At 44.8% G+C, this 17,053-nt stretch overlaps 1 protein-coding gene across 4 annotated transcripts in view; it reads right to left on the bottom strand.

The window, feature by feature from the left end:
* The window catches only part of SMARCA2 (SWI/SNF related, matrix associated, actin dependent regulator of chromatin, subfamily a, member 2), a 129,150-nt gene that overhangs the window by 75,342 nt on the left and 36,755 nt on the right, over positions 1-17,053 (bottom strand). For all 4 annotated transcript variants that reach the window (XM_053371157.1, XM_053371158.1, XM_053371160.1 and 1 more), the window contains 8 exons: positions 13,432-13,605; positions 11,201-11,375; positions 8,965-9,014; positions 5,126-5,256; positions 4,817-4,874; positions 1,811-1,911; positions 739-889; positions 206-369 (listed from right to left, as the gene is read on the bottom strand). In XM_053371157.1, the coding sequence (XP_053227132.1) occupies positions 206-369; positions 739-889; positions 1,811-1,911; positions 4,817-4,874; positions 5,126-5,256; positions 8,965-9,014; positions 11,201-11,375; positions 13,432-13,605 (1,004 nt within the window). The remainder of the gene's footprint in view (positions 1-205; positions 370-738; positions 890-1,810; positions 1,912-4,816; positions 4,875-5,125; positions 5,257-8,964; positions 9,015-11,200; positions 11,376-13,431; positions 13,606-17,053) is intronic.

Genomic DNA, 17,053 nt, shown 5'->3' with positions numbered 1-17,053 from the left:
TTTATCAGCCATCTGGTCCCCAATGACATGTGAGAAGGAGGGAAGACAATCAGAGAGGGAGCCCAGAGACCCCCCTCAGCACAGCCTCCTGCATGCTTCGTCTAACTGTTAAGCGCATTGCATATATATATATAGTGTCCACGTTGTTAATGAGCCAATCTGCACGGCGTAGAAAAATATCATTAGGAGGAGTTCATCTACTTACGAGAGGGGAACGATGATGAGATAGGGGCCATTGAGCCGTTTGTGGTCCATCAGGTAAGTGATGAGGGCAATGGTCTGTATGGTCTTCCCGAGGCCCATTTCGTCAGCCAAAATCCCATTCAGATTGTTATTGTACAGAGAAACCATCCATTCCAGGCCCTGGATCTGAAACGCAGGAGAATCGCCTCAATTAACCGGAGTCTGCGCACAGCAAAGTTTTGATCTTGCGCCTCGGCTTTCATGAAAAATAAGCTGCAGATATTGCAACCTGTGCATGATGCCCTGCAGCTCCATCAGATGTCAAGGACGCCCTGTGGAACGCCCTTCCATTAGATGTCAAGGAAATAAACAACTATCTGACTTTTAGAAGATATCTGAAGGCAGCCCTGTTTAGGGAAGTTTTTAATGCTTTATCGTGTTTTCAATATTCTGTTGGGAGCCGCCTAGAGTGGCTGGGGAAACCCAGCCAGATGGGAGGGGTATAAATAATAAATTATCATTCTTATCATCATCATCTCCCCCTGGGGTGCATACCTGGTAATGTTTCAATGTGCCATTAATCAGGAGGGAAGACTGCTTCTCCACCCTCTCGGCTATTGCGTGCGCCACAGTGTAGTACGACTGAGACTCTCCTGCGCTGTATTCGTGCATGCTATACTCATCGTCCACATCTTGTTTGGCCGTCCTGCAAAGTGAAGAGAGAAAGGGAAGCACTTTATTTACTCTGCACAATTCCTTCATGATTTTTTAGCTCTTGCACAAGGACTAAAGGTAAAGGTAAAGGTACCCCTGCCCGTACGGGCCAGTCTTGACAGACTCTGGGGTTGTGCGCCCATCTCACTTAAGAGGCCGGGGGCCAGCGCTGTCCGGAGACACTTCCCGCTAGAAAGCGGTCCCTATTTATCTACTTGCACCCGGAGGTGCTTTCGAACTGCTAGGTTGGCAGGCACTGGGACCGAGCAACGGGAGCGCACCCCGCCGCGGGGATTTGAACCGCCAACCTTTCGATCGGCAAGCCCTAGGCGCTGAGGCTTTTACCCACAGCGCCACCCGCGTCCCCATGCACAAGGACTAGCCGTGCCCAAATGTTATTGCACTCTTATCATTTTTTTGTACCATATTTCCCAAATCACATCCTACATTTTATTATTTTCCTAGTTGCATCTTAACTTTTATATTTGTTTTCTTAAATGGAAGTGTTTACGCAAACCCTGCTAGTAAGTCTACTTCTTTACAATACTTCTGTAAATACAACATAAACGGTTCCCCATCCTTTTTAAAGTCGCTATTGTCCTTGCCTCTTCATTTTCCAGTTAGCTTCGCCACTTCAGCAAAGCTAACTGGAAAATGAACGCAATGAAATTTAGGTAAATGATTGCAAAGTTAAGGTAGAATAAAACAGGCAGGAGAAACAAATATTTAAATAACCAGAAGGGGAAGTTGAGGGAACTCAGGGGAGGGAGTTGGGATTTATACATGTTTTTTGCGATAGTGATGATTGTGTGGAATATAAAATTGTAAAATTCAATAAAAATTCAATAAGAATTATTTTAAAAGAAAGAAGAACTAGCCGTGCCCAAAAGGGTCTGCTTCCCAAATGACTCACTCAATTATCTTCTTAGCGTCTCTTTCTGGAACGTCTTCGCTGTTTGGATCCAGGTGTCTCTTTTCGTCCGTTTCTTGCCTACTTGAATCCTCATCATCTTCCTGCAGAAAACAGGCAGCCCAGCTGTCAAACTTGCGCAAAAGCTCTGCCGCCACTCGGAACCTTCTAAGTGCAAAGTTCCCCCACCTTTAGCTGGGCTTTTGTTTTACAAAACCAAAGGCTCCTTCCCAACAGAAAGCCCAGCTAACGTTTACCCACCGTCACAGGAATAAGGTTTTAGTGTGGTTTTGATAGATATTTTGCTTTACAATTTTGTAAAGTATTTCCAGATTTACAATCTTCATTGCTCCCCCCCCCCCACTCTTCCTGCCTTTACAATACCTGAACTCCGTTTCAGAGTTCCACCTCATGGTGCATCACATGAACTTTAGAGTTCTGTGATAGCAGGATGGCCATCATTTAAGAAGAAGTGAAACTTTAAATGTCACTGGGCCTTCTTATATGAACCGCTGCTTAGTATATTTTTAAAATCAGAAATTATTCAGAATACTTTGTTCCACAAGGCAATGTTTTCCACTGTTTTAAAAAAAGGGCACCTCTCAGCGTGTTCAGATACTAAGGACTGTTCATCTGATTTCTGCCTTTTTACTGTGCCTTCCCTGGGCGTGCAAGTATTTCATCGGTAAGCAATTAAGCTGCACGGCGGTTATCATGGCTCAGTTTTTACCATAAGCAGTTATGTGGCCAAGGCGAAAGGCTGCCTCAGAGCATCCTGATGCAAATACAGTGGTACCTTGATTCCCAAACGCCAAAAACCCAGAAGTAAGTGTCCCGGTTTTAAAACGTTTTTCAGAAGCCAAATGTCCAATGCACCTGTCGGCGATTGTTTCCGGGGCGCCTGAACCAATCAGAAGCTGCGCCTCAGTTTTTGAACATTTCAGAAGTCAAACGGACTTCTGGAACAGATTAAGTTTGGCACTTTAGTTTTTGCTATTTATTTTGCATTTTTGTTTTTGAGGCTTTTTCGGTTCATTGGTTTTTGTGACTGTGAGGAACCCAGTTCAGCTACTGATTGACCGACTGTGTGACTGAGGAAATGGATAAAAGCCCCCATCCAAACAATGACTATCATCAGTGCAGGCAAGAAAAAAATAGTAATTTTTTTTATTTTTATCATCTACAATACTGTCTTATTTATTTTATAGTACAGTACCTTGATTATTGGGACGGGGGTGGCGCTGTGGGTTAAACCACAGAGCCTAGGGCTTGCTGATCAGAAGGTCGGCAGTTCGAATCCCCACGACGGGGTGAGCTCCCATTGCTTGGTCCCTGCTCCTGCCCACCTAGCAGTTCGAAAGCATGTCAGAGTGCAAGTAGATAAATAGGTACCACTCCGGCGGGAAGGTAAACGGCGTTTCCGTGCGCTGCTCTGGTTCGCCGGAAGCGGCTTAGTCATGCTGGCCACATGACCCAGAAGCTGTACGCCGGCTCCCTTGGCCAATAAAGCAAGATGAGCGCCGCAACCCCAGATTCAGTCACGACTGGACCTAATGGTCAGGGGTCCCTTTACCTTTACCTTACCTTGATTATTGCTTTCGTTTTATGGATCAATGGTCTCGTTAGATAGGGAAAATATCATGTTTAATTGCTGTTTTAGGGGTTGTTTTTAAAAGTCTGGAACGGATTAATCCACTTTGCATTACTTTCTATGTGAAAGCGTGCCTTGGTTTTGGAACGCTTAGCTTTTGGAACGGACTTCTGGAACGGACCAAGTTTGGCAACCAAGGTACCATTGTATTTTCAAAGCTGGGTGGCTGGACCTCTGCTCCCGGAATCAGCAGGAACCAGGTGGGGACCCCTTAGGCGAGCTCTGGGAGCCAAGCCAAAGAAGGAAGAGGCAACCTTGACAGAACAGGCCCTATTCATTTAAGAGACTCCCTTTTACTTTTTCTTACCCAAAAGTGCCGCATTCTAAAGGCTAGAGAGAAATCAAAGCATATTCAGTTTTTCCTGCTGTTCTTCAACTGCGCACATTTTCCAAGTCTCTACTTACAATGCTTTTAAACACCATTTTGCATATTACTGAATCCCCGCTTGATTGCTAAAGTGGCAAAATATACCAACAGCTGCATTTCAGATTTCTCTCTCCCCACTCTCTGGTGAATTACTGTATTTTAATGAGGGACTGATTAAAAAGATAACACTTTCCTGAGAAATAGAAGTTGTCTTGTATGCAGGTAACGTTAATGCAAGCAGACAGGATACTATAACTATGCCAAGGACTAACAACCTATATCTGCTTTCTTGGAGAGCAATCTCAAGAAAAACAAAGCCCACTGTTTATAGCGATTCACGGTCACTGGAAATCAAAACGAAATCTGCATTCCTTCATGGCCTAAAGACGTATATCATCTAATCTATCTTCTCTGTTAATTAATTGGATTATAGCATTGCAATTTCCCTCCCATCATATTGAAGCTTCTTGTTTAGACAAGGAAAGCCACACAAATAGCTCATTACCAGTTAACAGTGCAAGCCGCGAGAGGAGGGTCTAAAAAGCACTGAAATCTATTCTAAGGAGGCTACTTTCTCCTTATTTATCTGGCAGTATTAGCAATAATTATTTTAATGGTCAGAGTGAGCTTCCTATATGCTTTATCTGACTCTCTGGTCCCTAGAATGGAAATTACATTAAATCAGGCATGTCCAAAGTCTGTTTCGGGGGGCTAATCCGGCCCGCCGTTCAATTTAATCTGGCCCCCATGGCAGTATATGTCCTGGGGTAAAATCCTAGAAAAAGCTGAACAACTTCAATCCTAAAAAAAGGACAACTTTGAGGTAAAATTGTAAAAAAAGCTCAACAACTTCAATCCTAAATAAAGCTTTGGTCAGCCCTCACACATGTTCACTTCATCAAATCTGGCCCTCTTTGAAAAAAAATTGGGCACCCCTGCATTAAATAATATTTTGGATAAATACATGTATCAAGAGGAAGCAGTCACTTACATCTTCCTCAAACTCAGAACCACTTTCTTCGCTGTCTGACCTGGGTGCAACTTCATATCTGCAGGGAAGAAACAGGCAGAGGAGTAAATAATAAATGTGTGTATCAGAAAGCTTTGGAAACAAACAGAATACAGATCTGAAAATATTTCAAAGGCAGAGGATATACTATGATTTTGATGCAAGCCACTTCGGGGCAAGTTTTTGCCCGGAAAGGCAGGACAAAATCAATCAAGGTTATGCAGTGCAGTGCAATGCGGTACAATTAAAGGCAAGGCAAGGTGGGTTTGTGGGGTACGCAGAATTACTTACCCAGGGTTCATTTCTAACCAAGCATCCAACTGACTTGCTTTAGGAGCCTCGGGTCCAAGGAGAACTTTGCCTGTTTCAGTGTGAGTTACCTTGACTGGGAGATCACTCATCTGACTGCTCTCATCAATGGGCTGGAATTGAAGGACAAACGTCAAGTTTAAGGTGTGGAAGGAAAGTTCTCTGTGAGAAGAATGGCAAACTTAGTCACGGCAAGTCCAAAGTTGCAAGCTACGTGGCCGTCACTTGCACAGAAATCCATGCCAACTAGGTGCTCCAATCCTGTGCTGGATTTAAAAAGGTAAAGGGACCCCTGACCGGGTGGCGCTGTGGGTTAAACCATAGAGCCTAGGACTTGCCAATCAGAAGGTCGGCAGTTCGAATCCCCGCGACGGAGTGAGCTCCCGTTGCTCGGTCCCTGCTCCTGCCAACCTAGCAGTTCGAAAGCACCTCAAAGTGCAAGTAGATAAATAGGTACCGCTCTGGCGGGAAGGTAAATGGCGTTTCCGTGCACTGTTCTGGTTTGCCAGAAGCGGCTTAGTCATGCTGGCCACATGACCCGGAAGCTGTACATCGGCTCCCTTGGCCAATAAAGCGAGATGAGCGCCGCAACCTCAGAGTCGGATTTACGTATAAGCTAAACAAGCTCTAGCTTAGGGCCCCACTCTCTTGGGGGCCCCCCAAAAAAAATTAAAGGAAAAAAAGACTGGATGTACATTTCCAAAATATAAGATAAAAAACAAATAAAACCTACATACAGCAACTGTGTTTTGTGTTGTGTAGGCTCCTATGATGTAAGTCACGGGTCCCGCCTGCTAGCCTCCTCCCTAAAATATCCTTGGTTTGCAACTTTCTATATATAGGGTACCTACATTCTGCATGGACTGGTTGCATGGCAACGTGGGCAAATGGCTTGAGATACCTATGAGGTCCATAAATTACTATTATAGCATATATTCAACACAAAAATCAGTGACCATTTGTTGTTGACAAAGGAGAGCTGGACATAGAAAGAGCCCTGTTACCTTCAGGAGCTGAGGGCCTCATCAAACCTAAATCCGGCCCTCGTCCCATCAGAGTCATATACGTTTTGGCTCCCAAATGCCACAAACGCGGAAGTTAGTGTTCCGGTTTGCAAACTATTTTTGGAAGCCCCGACAGGGCTTCCGATTGGCTGCAGGAGCTTCCTGCAGCCAATCAGAAGCCGCACTTTCGTTTCTGAACGTTTTGGAAGTCAAACGGACTTCCAGAATGGATTCCGTTCGACATCCAAAGTACGACTGTAGTTGGAAGAGACTTTGGGCGCAGTTCTCCCTACCCAAAGCCTGGCTCTTCCACCCAACTCCCACAATTTGGGTCACAACGAGACTGAAGCTGAGAGCAAATAGGCAGCACAGAGCGCATCGTTCTGCAATGCTAAGCCACGCACCGGCCAAGCTCACGTCACATTGAATCAGTTTTTTAAACCGTGTATAGTTTAGTATGAACAGTGTCCTGGAGCTCAAAAAATATAGCAACGATCTTCGTCCACTTCTGCCACAGCATGAATAAAACAAGCTACTATCTTGCTCGTTTTGTTTCCTCCAAAGTGTGATCGGAATAAACCTTGGTTGCAACTCATGGCTTATTGGGAGGAAACAAACTACAAGTCTCTGGCTTGTTACGTCTGCAGCACAGCGGTTGGGAGGAGAGGACTGCCACGGAAACTGTGTCTGAGCTGTGTTCCCCACAACACGCTACTCTTTCCCATTAAACCACGGTTTGTTTGAAACGAGGTATGGTTTAATGCGATGTGCAAACAAGAACACAGATATTTCTTTTACCAAAAAAAAAACCCACCTACAAAGTTTACCCTCAGTGCAAATTATTACTTGACTTCAAAAATGCCTGACAGTTAGCATCGAACCAAACTATTCACATGCAGATTATGAATATAAGCACCATTGAAGACATTAGAAGAAATATGGTGTGAAGCCACAAGAATTCATCAGCTTCTCCAAACACATCATTTTAATTTCTGCTCCCTTCTTACTATTTATAAACAAAACTATTACAAATATGATGGATTTTAAGGCTGCAATCTTACAGATCAGTGGGACTTCCTCCGAGTAGATATTATATGATTGCACTGTCAGTATTATTCTTTCTTAATGATACGAGGTTTTAGATTAGAAATCTAATGCCTCATGCCTCCCCTATTCCTTTTACACTAACAAAAAATAATAATATCTGTCACGTCTCCAGTAAAATATACTAACAGACACGCAGACGGAAGCTTCCGGAAGTCATTTATAGGGCACTGCAGCATGCTCATTAGTGAGATAGCTCATTAACGGCAAGGGCACTCATTAAAAACTTCAATTAGAAGTGTTGGGCAGTGTCTTCCATTAAACCAATTTGCTACACATCTTTCTGCATGCCAGAAAACACAGCAAACTTTAAAACCACTGATGCCTGTTTGCTTGATTAGCTAGGGTACTTAAGGGGGTATAAGCTAAAATAAATTCCCGTAACGAAACAAAAATATCATACAACTGACTCTAGAGTGCATTGTTTAAGCAATGCCAACCACATGGAAGTTAATACGAAACATGTTTCCCAGCTATATAATGGACGCCTTCAAATTACTTAATTCCAAAAAAGCAATGTGAAATATTTTATTTCTTACTAGTTCTATGTGAGATGGTAGTCTGACATGGAAACCAGTCATTTACAATCAACGTATTGCTGTGGCAAATTATGGAGATATTTCATGCAGAAGGAGATAGTTTTAATTTATCACCAGTCTCTACATCATTTATGTTCTAATTCTTTATGTTCAAGCCATTTTCCACAGGACCAGTGGGGCTGGAGGGATACAATTTAAACGGCACACAGACAAATGAATAGCCTGGCACGCTGGCAAGTGAGCCGGCTGGCAAGCAAGGAAAGCTACACTCTGAAATTCCTCCTCGCTTAACATCAAAAGCCAGCGGGTAAACCCTCAAAAGCGAGGTTTTTTTTATTAAAAATGATAATGTCTGTGTGAGTAACTTTTGTGGGCTTACGGACAAGGCTGATTTAAAAACATAAATAGATCCTGCGAACAGAACTCTGATCGCAGAGCATCCTTGCACATGATTGGCGGTGGTTTGTGCCCCCCCACAGCAACCCCCCCAAATAAAAGTTTGGGGAGATCTTTTGGAACAGTGTAAGAATCACACCCCCCCACCCATTTCTGTCAGCAGGAGTTTCCTTTCGATCAAAGGGCAACTTGGAATCCAAGCCACAAGAGGTCCGGAAAGTGGCAACACAAGAACAGGGCCTTTTCTGTAGTGGCCCCCCACTTGTGAAATTGCTCTCCCCAGGGAGGTCTGGCTGGTACCTTCATTGTACACCTTCAGACGGCAGGCGAAAATGGTCCTCTTTAACCAGGCCTTGGGCTGACTGACATCCAATGCCCCTTTAAATGGGGGGGGGGAGTTTGAGGGGCTCGTGCTTTTGTTTTTATTATGCATTTTGTGTTTTACATTGTGGCTTTATCCTGTGAACTGCCCTAAGACCTGCAGGTATAGGGCGGTATACAAATTTTCATTAATTAATAATTCTAGTCATAAAAGTAATAATAAATAACCTGCAAAAGTCACCTTGCTGCTCTTGTTTAAAAGCCTTAAATCCTTGTTTATTTGCAATGTTGTTATAGGTCAGACTGACGTGGTTTTCATGGGCAAAGCATACTAAGTGAAAGAGCCACACCTTGGCCCTGCTCTCTGAAGTCCCTTGGCACATTGGGCAAGCAACTGCGGCATTTTACTTATCACGGACAGAGGGCAATATATTGAAATGCCTTCTGGACTCCTTACCTCTCCATCAGGACCAAGTCCAGATCCCATGCCTTCTGTACTGTCTTCTGCTTTCTGAAATCAAAGAACACCGGCAAGAAGTTACGTCTCAGCTAAGAAAACCGGGATACGGTTGCAGGCCACACTCCGTGAAAATGGGCTAAAATAATATCGCATGCATTCCACTATTCCACAGGGAGTGTGGAAAGCTTCAGGGAAAAGGGGTGCCTCATAAATCCCGAACTTCCAATTGAATTATTGCGACAATCTGTAGCCTTCAAACTGCGTTCTGTCTGTACGTGACCCTTTCCCTAAAGCAGAAGGGGGTGGTCTCTCTGACTCACTTCAAGAATGGAAACAAAGCCATTTTTAAAGAGATGAGCTCTTCTTAACTGCCAGGTATAAAATAAGATGCAAAGGGAAGCAGCTCTCGTTTTCCCTCCTTTCCCCCTTTCCCTTCCTCTCGCTCTGCTTAGCGACAAGTAATTATATAATCCATTACCGAAAAGCAGTCTGAATTTATTGTTTGTAAAGACAGTAGATCAGAATCAGACAACAACAAAAAGTACGTCCCGTGGGGAAACGGTGAACATTTTTTCCCTCTCTCTCGATGACACACACATACAGTGGTACCTCGGGTTACATACGCTTCAGGTTAAATACACTTCAGGTTACAGACTCTGCTAACCCAGAAATAGTACTTCGGGTTAAGAACTTTGCTTCAGGATAAGAACAGAAATTGTGCTCCGGCGGCGTGGCAGCAGCAGGAGGCCCCATTAGCTAAAGTGGTGCTTCAGGTTAAGAACAGTTTCAGGTTAAGAGTGGACCTCTGGAATGAATTAAGTACTTAATCTGAGGTACCACTGTACAGTGAGAACTGCAAGTTAAGACAGAACTTCATATAAAAAAAGGTATTTTGCCTTTCTATGTAAGGCAAGGGTCCTGTGTCTCTTTCCCCGCTGAGCTGAATCAAAACAGACCCTGAACACATAGGGCAAAATGATGTTAAATACAGGACACAGAAACCTCCGCAGCGAGCTGAGAAATCCAGGTTTGTGATACAAAAAGGGCCACCTTCTCCCAAATAAAAGGACCCAAAAATGGCCAGACGTGAGGATGCTCTTTCGAACGGCATGCTCAAAACTAGGACACTTGTGAAATGAGCCATGGCCAGACTCCCAACGAAGAGGGAGACTATAAACGGAAGGGCACCAAATATTTCATTTCCATTTAAATGTGTTTTCTCCAAGATCAGAAACACACACAAAAATTCAACACATTGCATTCGCCTGGCTCAAGGTTGAATGCTGTTAAGAAGGATCGCTCAAAAACAGTGTGAAATATCACTCTTAAGACTAAGAATATGGTCTCTGAATGGAACCGAGAAATCATGATCATGAGGTGAGTCACCGGGGAATCAGGACCGGCCGTTACCCTGACAAAGATAAAAGACTGTCGGACCCCACCCCAGGTTGCGGAAGCAACAATGCTGTATGCTAGATCCTGCCTGAGATCCTGTACCTGTCCTTGCCTGGTTTCCATGCAAGGCAGACGTTACGTGTCTGAGACTTTTTTAAGATCTGAGAGGCACTTTCGCAAAGAGGGCTGCTTTCCTCTGCTGTGGGAGAAGGAAAGGACAGAGGGAGATATTGAAAACTCTGTTAGTGCTAGTACCTAATTCCTAAGACTTTTTAATGTACGGGACAACAGCCACTCGGATGCTACTAGCCCAGAGATGGAAAGAAGCCCCTACCAAAGAAGAATGACAATTTAATCTGAAAGGGCTAAGCTGGATGGAAAACTCAGGAACCGAGGACAAAAACTTTAAAAAAGAATGGGTTAAAATTATAACTTACTTAGGAGACCACTGTAAGCAGATGGAAACATTAGCAGGATTTGAAGCTCACTTGTAATGTAATAGGGAAGTTTTTTAATGTTTGATGCTGTATTGTGTTTTTAATATTCGGTTGGAAGCCACCCAGAATGGCTGGGGAAATCCAGCCAGATGGGCAGGGTATAAATAAATTATAATTATAATTATTATACACTCTGGACAATATGGATTGATATAAAATATGGAATAATATGGAGCTGTAGATGTTGACAATACGTCCCATGGAGGGGAAGTCTCAAGATTCAGAGAAAGCTCTATATATGGATATGCATTTCGAATGTTATGAATTCATATTTGCAAAATCAAATCAAAACGATTACAAAAAGAAAAGAAAACTCTGTTAGTGGCAGCTGAAAGAGGTACTTGCCTTCTTTCTCCTCCTCCTCTTCTTCTTCTCCTTGGCCGCCTGCGCTTGCTTGTGCTCCCAAACCAGATTCGTCAGGTTGGCCACATATTCGTCCGTTTGCTGCAGCAGGTAAGCCAGGCGCCGGTCCTTCTTCTGGTCAATCAGCTTGCGGTAGCCTTCCTCATCTTCAGCCTGGCAGCGCAAGGAAAGGCAAATTAAGGGACTCTGTCGCCAAGCAGCCGCTCACGGCAGACCCAAAGAAAGTGGAGACGCTTTTTGCGCAGGATCCGGGCGCAGGGGTCAAGTTCCATCACTTCCAAAGCTCCAGGGGTCATTTCAGGGCTGGGGAGACAACGATTTGCCAACTGCGCCGTATCAGTGATCCTAGCTACGTACCGCTTCCCAAATGATGTTGAGTCAAAACCTCAAATATGTTAAAGCACCCAAAAAAAAGTGCCTCTATTTTGTTCACCGTTTTAAAAAATAGAGTCCAATGGTAGGGCTGCCATACGTCCGGGATGCCTCCGTCAAAAATGGTGTCCAGGCGGAATTTCCAAATATTGGCTAAAATGTCCGTGGGAACCTGGGTATATGGCAGCCCATATCAAGAATGCTGATTTTTTAAAGATTTTTTTAAAAAAATATTATTATTATTATTATTATTTTGAGATTCTGCAGAAAAATCTCGACACCTTTTGCACCCAGATGTTTTCCACTGTGAGTTGATGTCCTGATTTCTAGATACTGAAAGCACCAGCTGCAATAGTAGGGGGAACTATACCCTATTATTCCTTAAACAGTAATTAAATTATCAGGGGAAACTTTGGAGAAACATTAAAGCAGGATTCCTCAACCTCGGCCCTCCAGATGTTTTGAGACTACAATTCCCATCATCCCTGATCACTGGTCCTGCTAGCTAGGGATCATGGGAGTTGTAGGCCAAAAACATCTGGAAGGCTGAGGCTGAGGAAGCCTGCATTAAAGTGATACATTAAAATCCAAGATGAACTGAGGTCAACACCCAAGAGAACAAACAGGAGTTACATTTGCTGAATGTAATAGCTCAACAACTTCCCTTCTCCTGACTTTGTGGATTACAGGGAGCGACATTGGAAAATTTGGTCTCAGTCCCACCAAATTTAAACACTCTTATGTCCCGTTGGTTTTAGCAGAAAAATACATTCTTAAACGCCTCCCTCTGAAATCAGTATGATTCAGAGGATGCTTAACTTTTGATGAAATCTTGCCTCTTGCCTTTGACATGGAAATCATTCTCAAGGTGGGGCTGCCACAGGAAATAATTGAAAGGTAATGTGTCACTGCGGTTTATATATAACCGAAGGGTTAGAAAAAATGATATGGTCTTGATGCCATGAATGCTAACAAGTGTTTGGAAGAAATTACTGTGCTGCGGTAGAAGCTTCTACAGAGAAAGTATAGTTCCTTGAAAATTAACCACCATATAAAAGAACATCTGGTGTTGCTCAGAAGGTATAAGTAATGGGGTCAAACTAGAAATGGGGACAGGACAATTAAAATATTGGAAACCACAAGGTAAGGTGAAAGTGGTTTGGTTCATTATATTAAAGGGAGTCCATAAATATCATAACCACCCCATAAAAGACAACAAAAAGATTTACAAATGGAAATAGCTCCCTTATTTTCACCTTGGGTTGGTTTACGGCTCTCGAGAGACAATGGAGTACGCCTCCGGGGGTGAAGTCAAACCACTGCATTAGCAGCACTTAAGTGAGCTCCCTGGGGTACAAGCCTGGGCAGCATGTCTGGGGGTCCTGGGCTGCCCCCTCGCAGCTGATGGGGTCCAAAGGAAAGCAGAACAAGATGTTGGGTACCAGCTTGGCTGAAGGATTTGCCGGAAGGTGGCGGACAAGGCGCCATCCAAACATCTTGGGGACTCCACTATGGATTTGGGTAGGAGGGTTTACTCCTGAGCCTTCTCTTCTCCTGAAGATGTCCCACAAGGCAGTGGAGGTTTAGGACCAGAGTTTTCCATCTCCTGGATGGCCTCCCTTCCCAGGTGGATGAGTCCCATAGGCCGCTCCCTTCCCTCTACAGCGGGGTTTCCCAAACTTGGGTCTCCAGATGTTTTTGGCCTACAACTCCCATCATCCTTAAGCTAGAAGGACCAGTGGTCAGGGATGGTGGGAACTGTAGTCCAAGAACAGGAAGAGACCCACGTTTGGGAAGCCCTACAGCAACGGCCTCCCTGAGTCAACACCAGCCTCACCATCAGCCGCCGCATTCGCTCTTTCTCAATCCTCTCCGTTTCCTTCTTCTGCTCACGCTCCGTGTTCGCGTGCCATGTGGCCACGGCTTTGGATAGCTTCTGGATTTTCCCAGCCACAGACCGGTGGTACTCTTTGAAGTCCTTAGCGTGCTGCAAGATGCTGTTGAGATACTCCTGCAAAAAAGAAAAAGGGGTGAAATTAACCAGGGGAGCTGACCCACAAGCAACTGTCGCAGATTCCAAGCACACCCTGCATCAAGGATCTAAATGTATTTCCTCTGGCTGATATAGTGCTATGACTCACAGCTGGGAAGATGAGGTTGTGGCCCCGCCTTCATCCTTGAGATGGGAAGGTAACTGCAGAGTCGCCCTTAAACTAAGCCAGGAGGGATACACTTGGGTCCTCCACTCCTGATGGACCCAGCAGCCAGGATCCTACCAGTTTTGACCATTTCTATTAGTTTGGGCTTGAATATGGGCAATGCTTTCCGGTCCAACTGTCAATAAACAAAGTAAATTATGCCTTCGCCAATAATAATAATAATAATAATAATAATAATAATAATAATATTTATTATTTCTACCCTGCCCATCTGCCTGGGTTTGCCCAGCCACTCTGGGCAGCTCCCAACAAAATACAGTGGACACTCGGGTTGCAAACATGATCCGTGCGGGATGCATGTTCGCAACCCGCAGAGTTCGCAACGCGCGTCTGCGCACGCGCGGGTTGCAATTTGGCACTTCTGTGCATGAGCAAAGCGTAATCTAGCGCTTCTGTGCATGAACGACCGCCGAAACCCAGAAGTAACTCGTTCCGGTACTTCCGGGTTTCGGCAGTCCGCAACCCGAAAAAACGCAACCTGAAGCGTCTGTAACCTGAGGTATGACTGTACTAAAAACATGACAAAACATATTAGAAACTTCTCTAGACAGGGCTGCCTTCAGATGTCTTCTAAAAGTCAGATAGTTCCTTATTTCCTTGACATCTGCTGGGGGGGCGCGTTTCACAGGGTGGGCGCCACCACCAAGAAGGCCCCCTGCTTGGTTCCCTGTAACCTCGCTTCTTGCCCACGGAGCTGGACCTCAGTGTCTGGGTTGGACAATGGGGGTGGAGACGCTCCTTCAGGTCTACTGGGCTGAGGCCGTTTAGGGCTTTAAAGGTCAGCACCAACACTTTGAATTGTGCTCAGAAACGTACAGTAAGTGTCTGTTGTTGTGAACGCCCTTTGGTCTTATTCTGCATGCATTCAGGCCTTAACTGAACTGTCGCAAACTTTTTGTATTTCATGGCAACCTGAACCCTTGTTTACAATTGCTTTTCCTGCATGCGTGTATCATTCTAGACATGCATGCCCACTTTTCTCTCTCTGGGCCCATCTGGGGGGGTTCTCCCGACCCCACAGGGCCCATGGCAGGAGAGGGTGGAGAGCACCGCCTTGTGAACCTTTGCGCTGGCTCCCACAAGTGGACGAACATGATGGTTCTCCAATGCGTCATCAGCCTCTGGGTTGTTTTTGCTGCTGTTGCCTCTCTGGAAGCAGCCGGGCTGGTACGTCATCCTGAAGTGGTGCATATTTAAACCACTAACTGAGTGCTTTCTTGCATTCAGTCTTTTGCTACTGAATAATGGAGCTAAAAACAAAGTAAGGGAGGCTATTTAGAGCCAGCCCTAAATATGTCATTAGAAAGCATGTTGCTTAATAATGTGAGTGGAGTATGGTGTGATTTTCATCCTGTGGACTAGGGAGAAAGGTTTAATCTTCCCTCCCCAGCCAAGATGCAAATAAAAGTCACTTCTGCACTGCCATTGGCCTCAGAAAGAAGCTTCTGTAATGCCAGAGGGAGCATTAACAACTTGGGGGCCGGGGGGGGGGGAGCCCACCACGTCTAATTAAAAAACCAACAACCCGACATGCTCTCTAATGCAATATTGAGCATCACGTGCTATTTGGCTCAAAGGCATCATCTCTGGGGGTTCCTAGCGGTTTTGCAGGAAGACATCAAACGTCAATAAAAACGGAACACATCTAAAAAAGCAGGAGAGGAAATCTGAATGTTGCAAGTCCTATTAATGAGACAAGCGGGCAGCGGTCTCTTCCTAAACCACTAGGTCCTCCGTAGATCAACCGTAGGCTGATCCCCTTTGGAACAAATCACAGATCTGTGGTCATGCTTGCTACATATCTGGCATGCGACGGGTTCCAGGTCCGATTCCTGGCACCCCCCGTTTTGAAAAAGGACCAGGTAGCAATTAATTCAAAAGGCTTAAAGCCTGAGAGCGATTCCTAGGCAGACCGGTATGAGCTAGGTAAACAGAAAGTCTATGTCAGCTTCCTTCTGTCCCCATGTGTTCTGGAGAAAAGTCTCAGGTTCAATGCTGGACATCTGCATATAGGGCTGAGTGAAGGAACCATTCAACCCACTGTGCTTTAATTATTATTAATAATTATTATTATTATTATTATTATTATTATTATTATTATTATTATTACCCCGCCCATCTGTCTGGGTTTCCCCAGCCACTCTAGGCGGCTTCCAACAAAATATTAAAATACAATAGTCCTTCAGACAGTAAAAGCTTAGGGGCGTAAATATGCCATCCCACTGAGCAAGCACAAGATGGAGTGAGGAGCAAGGAAGCTGAGGGGCTTCTGGCTGGCTGCTCACTGCCTGAGCATCCAAGAGGAATCATCGTGACGGCAGGAGCCCTGGGATAGCTGCCTGTCTCCCAATTAAGACACCCCAAAATGGGAGGTCCTGTAAAAACAAGAAGTGCAGAAAGCTGATATTTCCAAAGAGAGCAAGGACCAGAGGCCAACGGTCATGCTCCGAGGGAGTAAGAGGGAAGGCCTTTCGGGAAAGAGACATTCAAGCCACCTTCCAAGCAGTATGTGGAGCTGTGCTCCTTCCTTGCCAGTGCCTCTCCTTCCGCTGTGCAAGGAACCTGGAAGCAATATCAATTCCCAGATTAATTGTACACCCTTGTGCAAATTAACTGAAACAAAGCATGTTTTCTCTCTTACTCGTAATCCTGTACAGTGGTACCTCGGGTTACATACGCTTCAGGTTACATATGCTTCAGGTTACAGACTCCGCTAACCCAGAAATAGTACATCAGGTTAAAAACTTTGCTTCAGGATGAGAACAGAAATCGTGCTCCGGCGGCACAACGGCAGCGGGAGGCCCCATTAGCTAAAGTGGTGCTTCAGGTTAAGAACAGTTTCAGGTTAAGAACAGACCTCCAGAACGAATTAAGTACTTAACCCGAGGTACCACTTAACCCGAGTACTTAACCCGAGGTACCACTGTACTCAATATATTTAGGTTCTATGAAAGGGAGTTATTCCAGAGTTGGAAAAGAGGTATCCTGACGGTGCTGGGATATTGCAGCAGAACCTATCCCCCTGTCACACATCGAAAGCGGGGAAGCAATTCAGGACAGAGCAGCAAATACAGGTACTTGATTGGCCAGGGAACTCCCCAGATGTCAACCCCATGGAGAATTTGTAGGCTATATGCAAAAGTCCGTGCTGTAGACTGTATGACTATGGAGAAGCTCATTTAGGCGCTGATTCAAGTGTGGTACAGGGATCCGAAAATCAACAGGGACTGTTCGAAACTA

Source organism: Podarcis raffonei, chromosome 17, assembly GCF_027172205.1.
Source record: "Podarcis raffonei isolate rPodRaf1 chromosome 17, rPodRaf1.pri, whole genome shotgun sequence".
NCBI lineage: Eukaryota > Metazoa > Chordata > Lepidosauria > Squamata > Lacertidae > Podarcis > Podarcis raffonei.
This window is presented reverse-complemented; position numbering and strand designations above follow the sequence as displayed.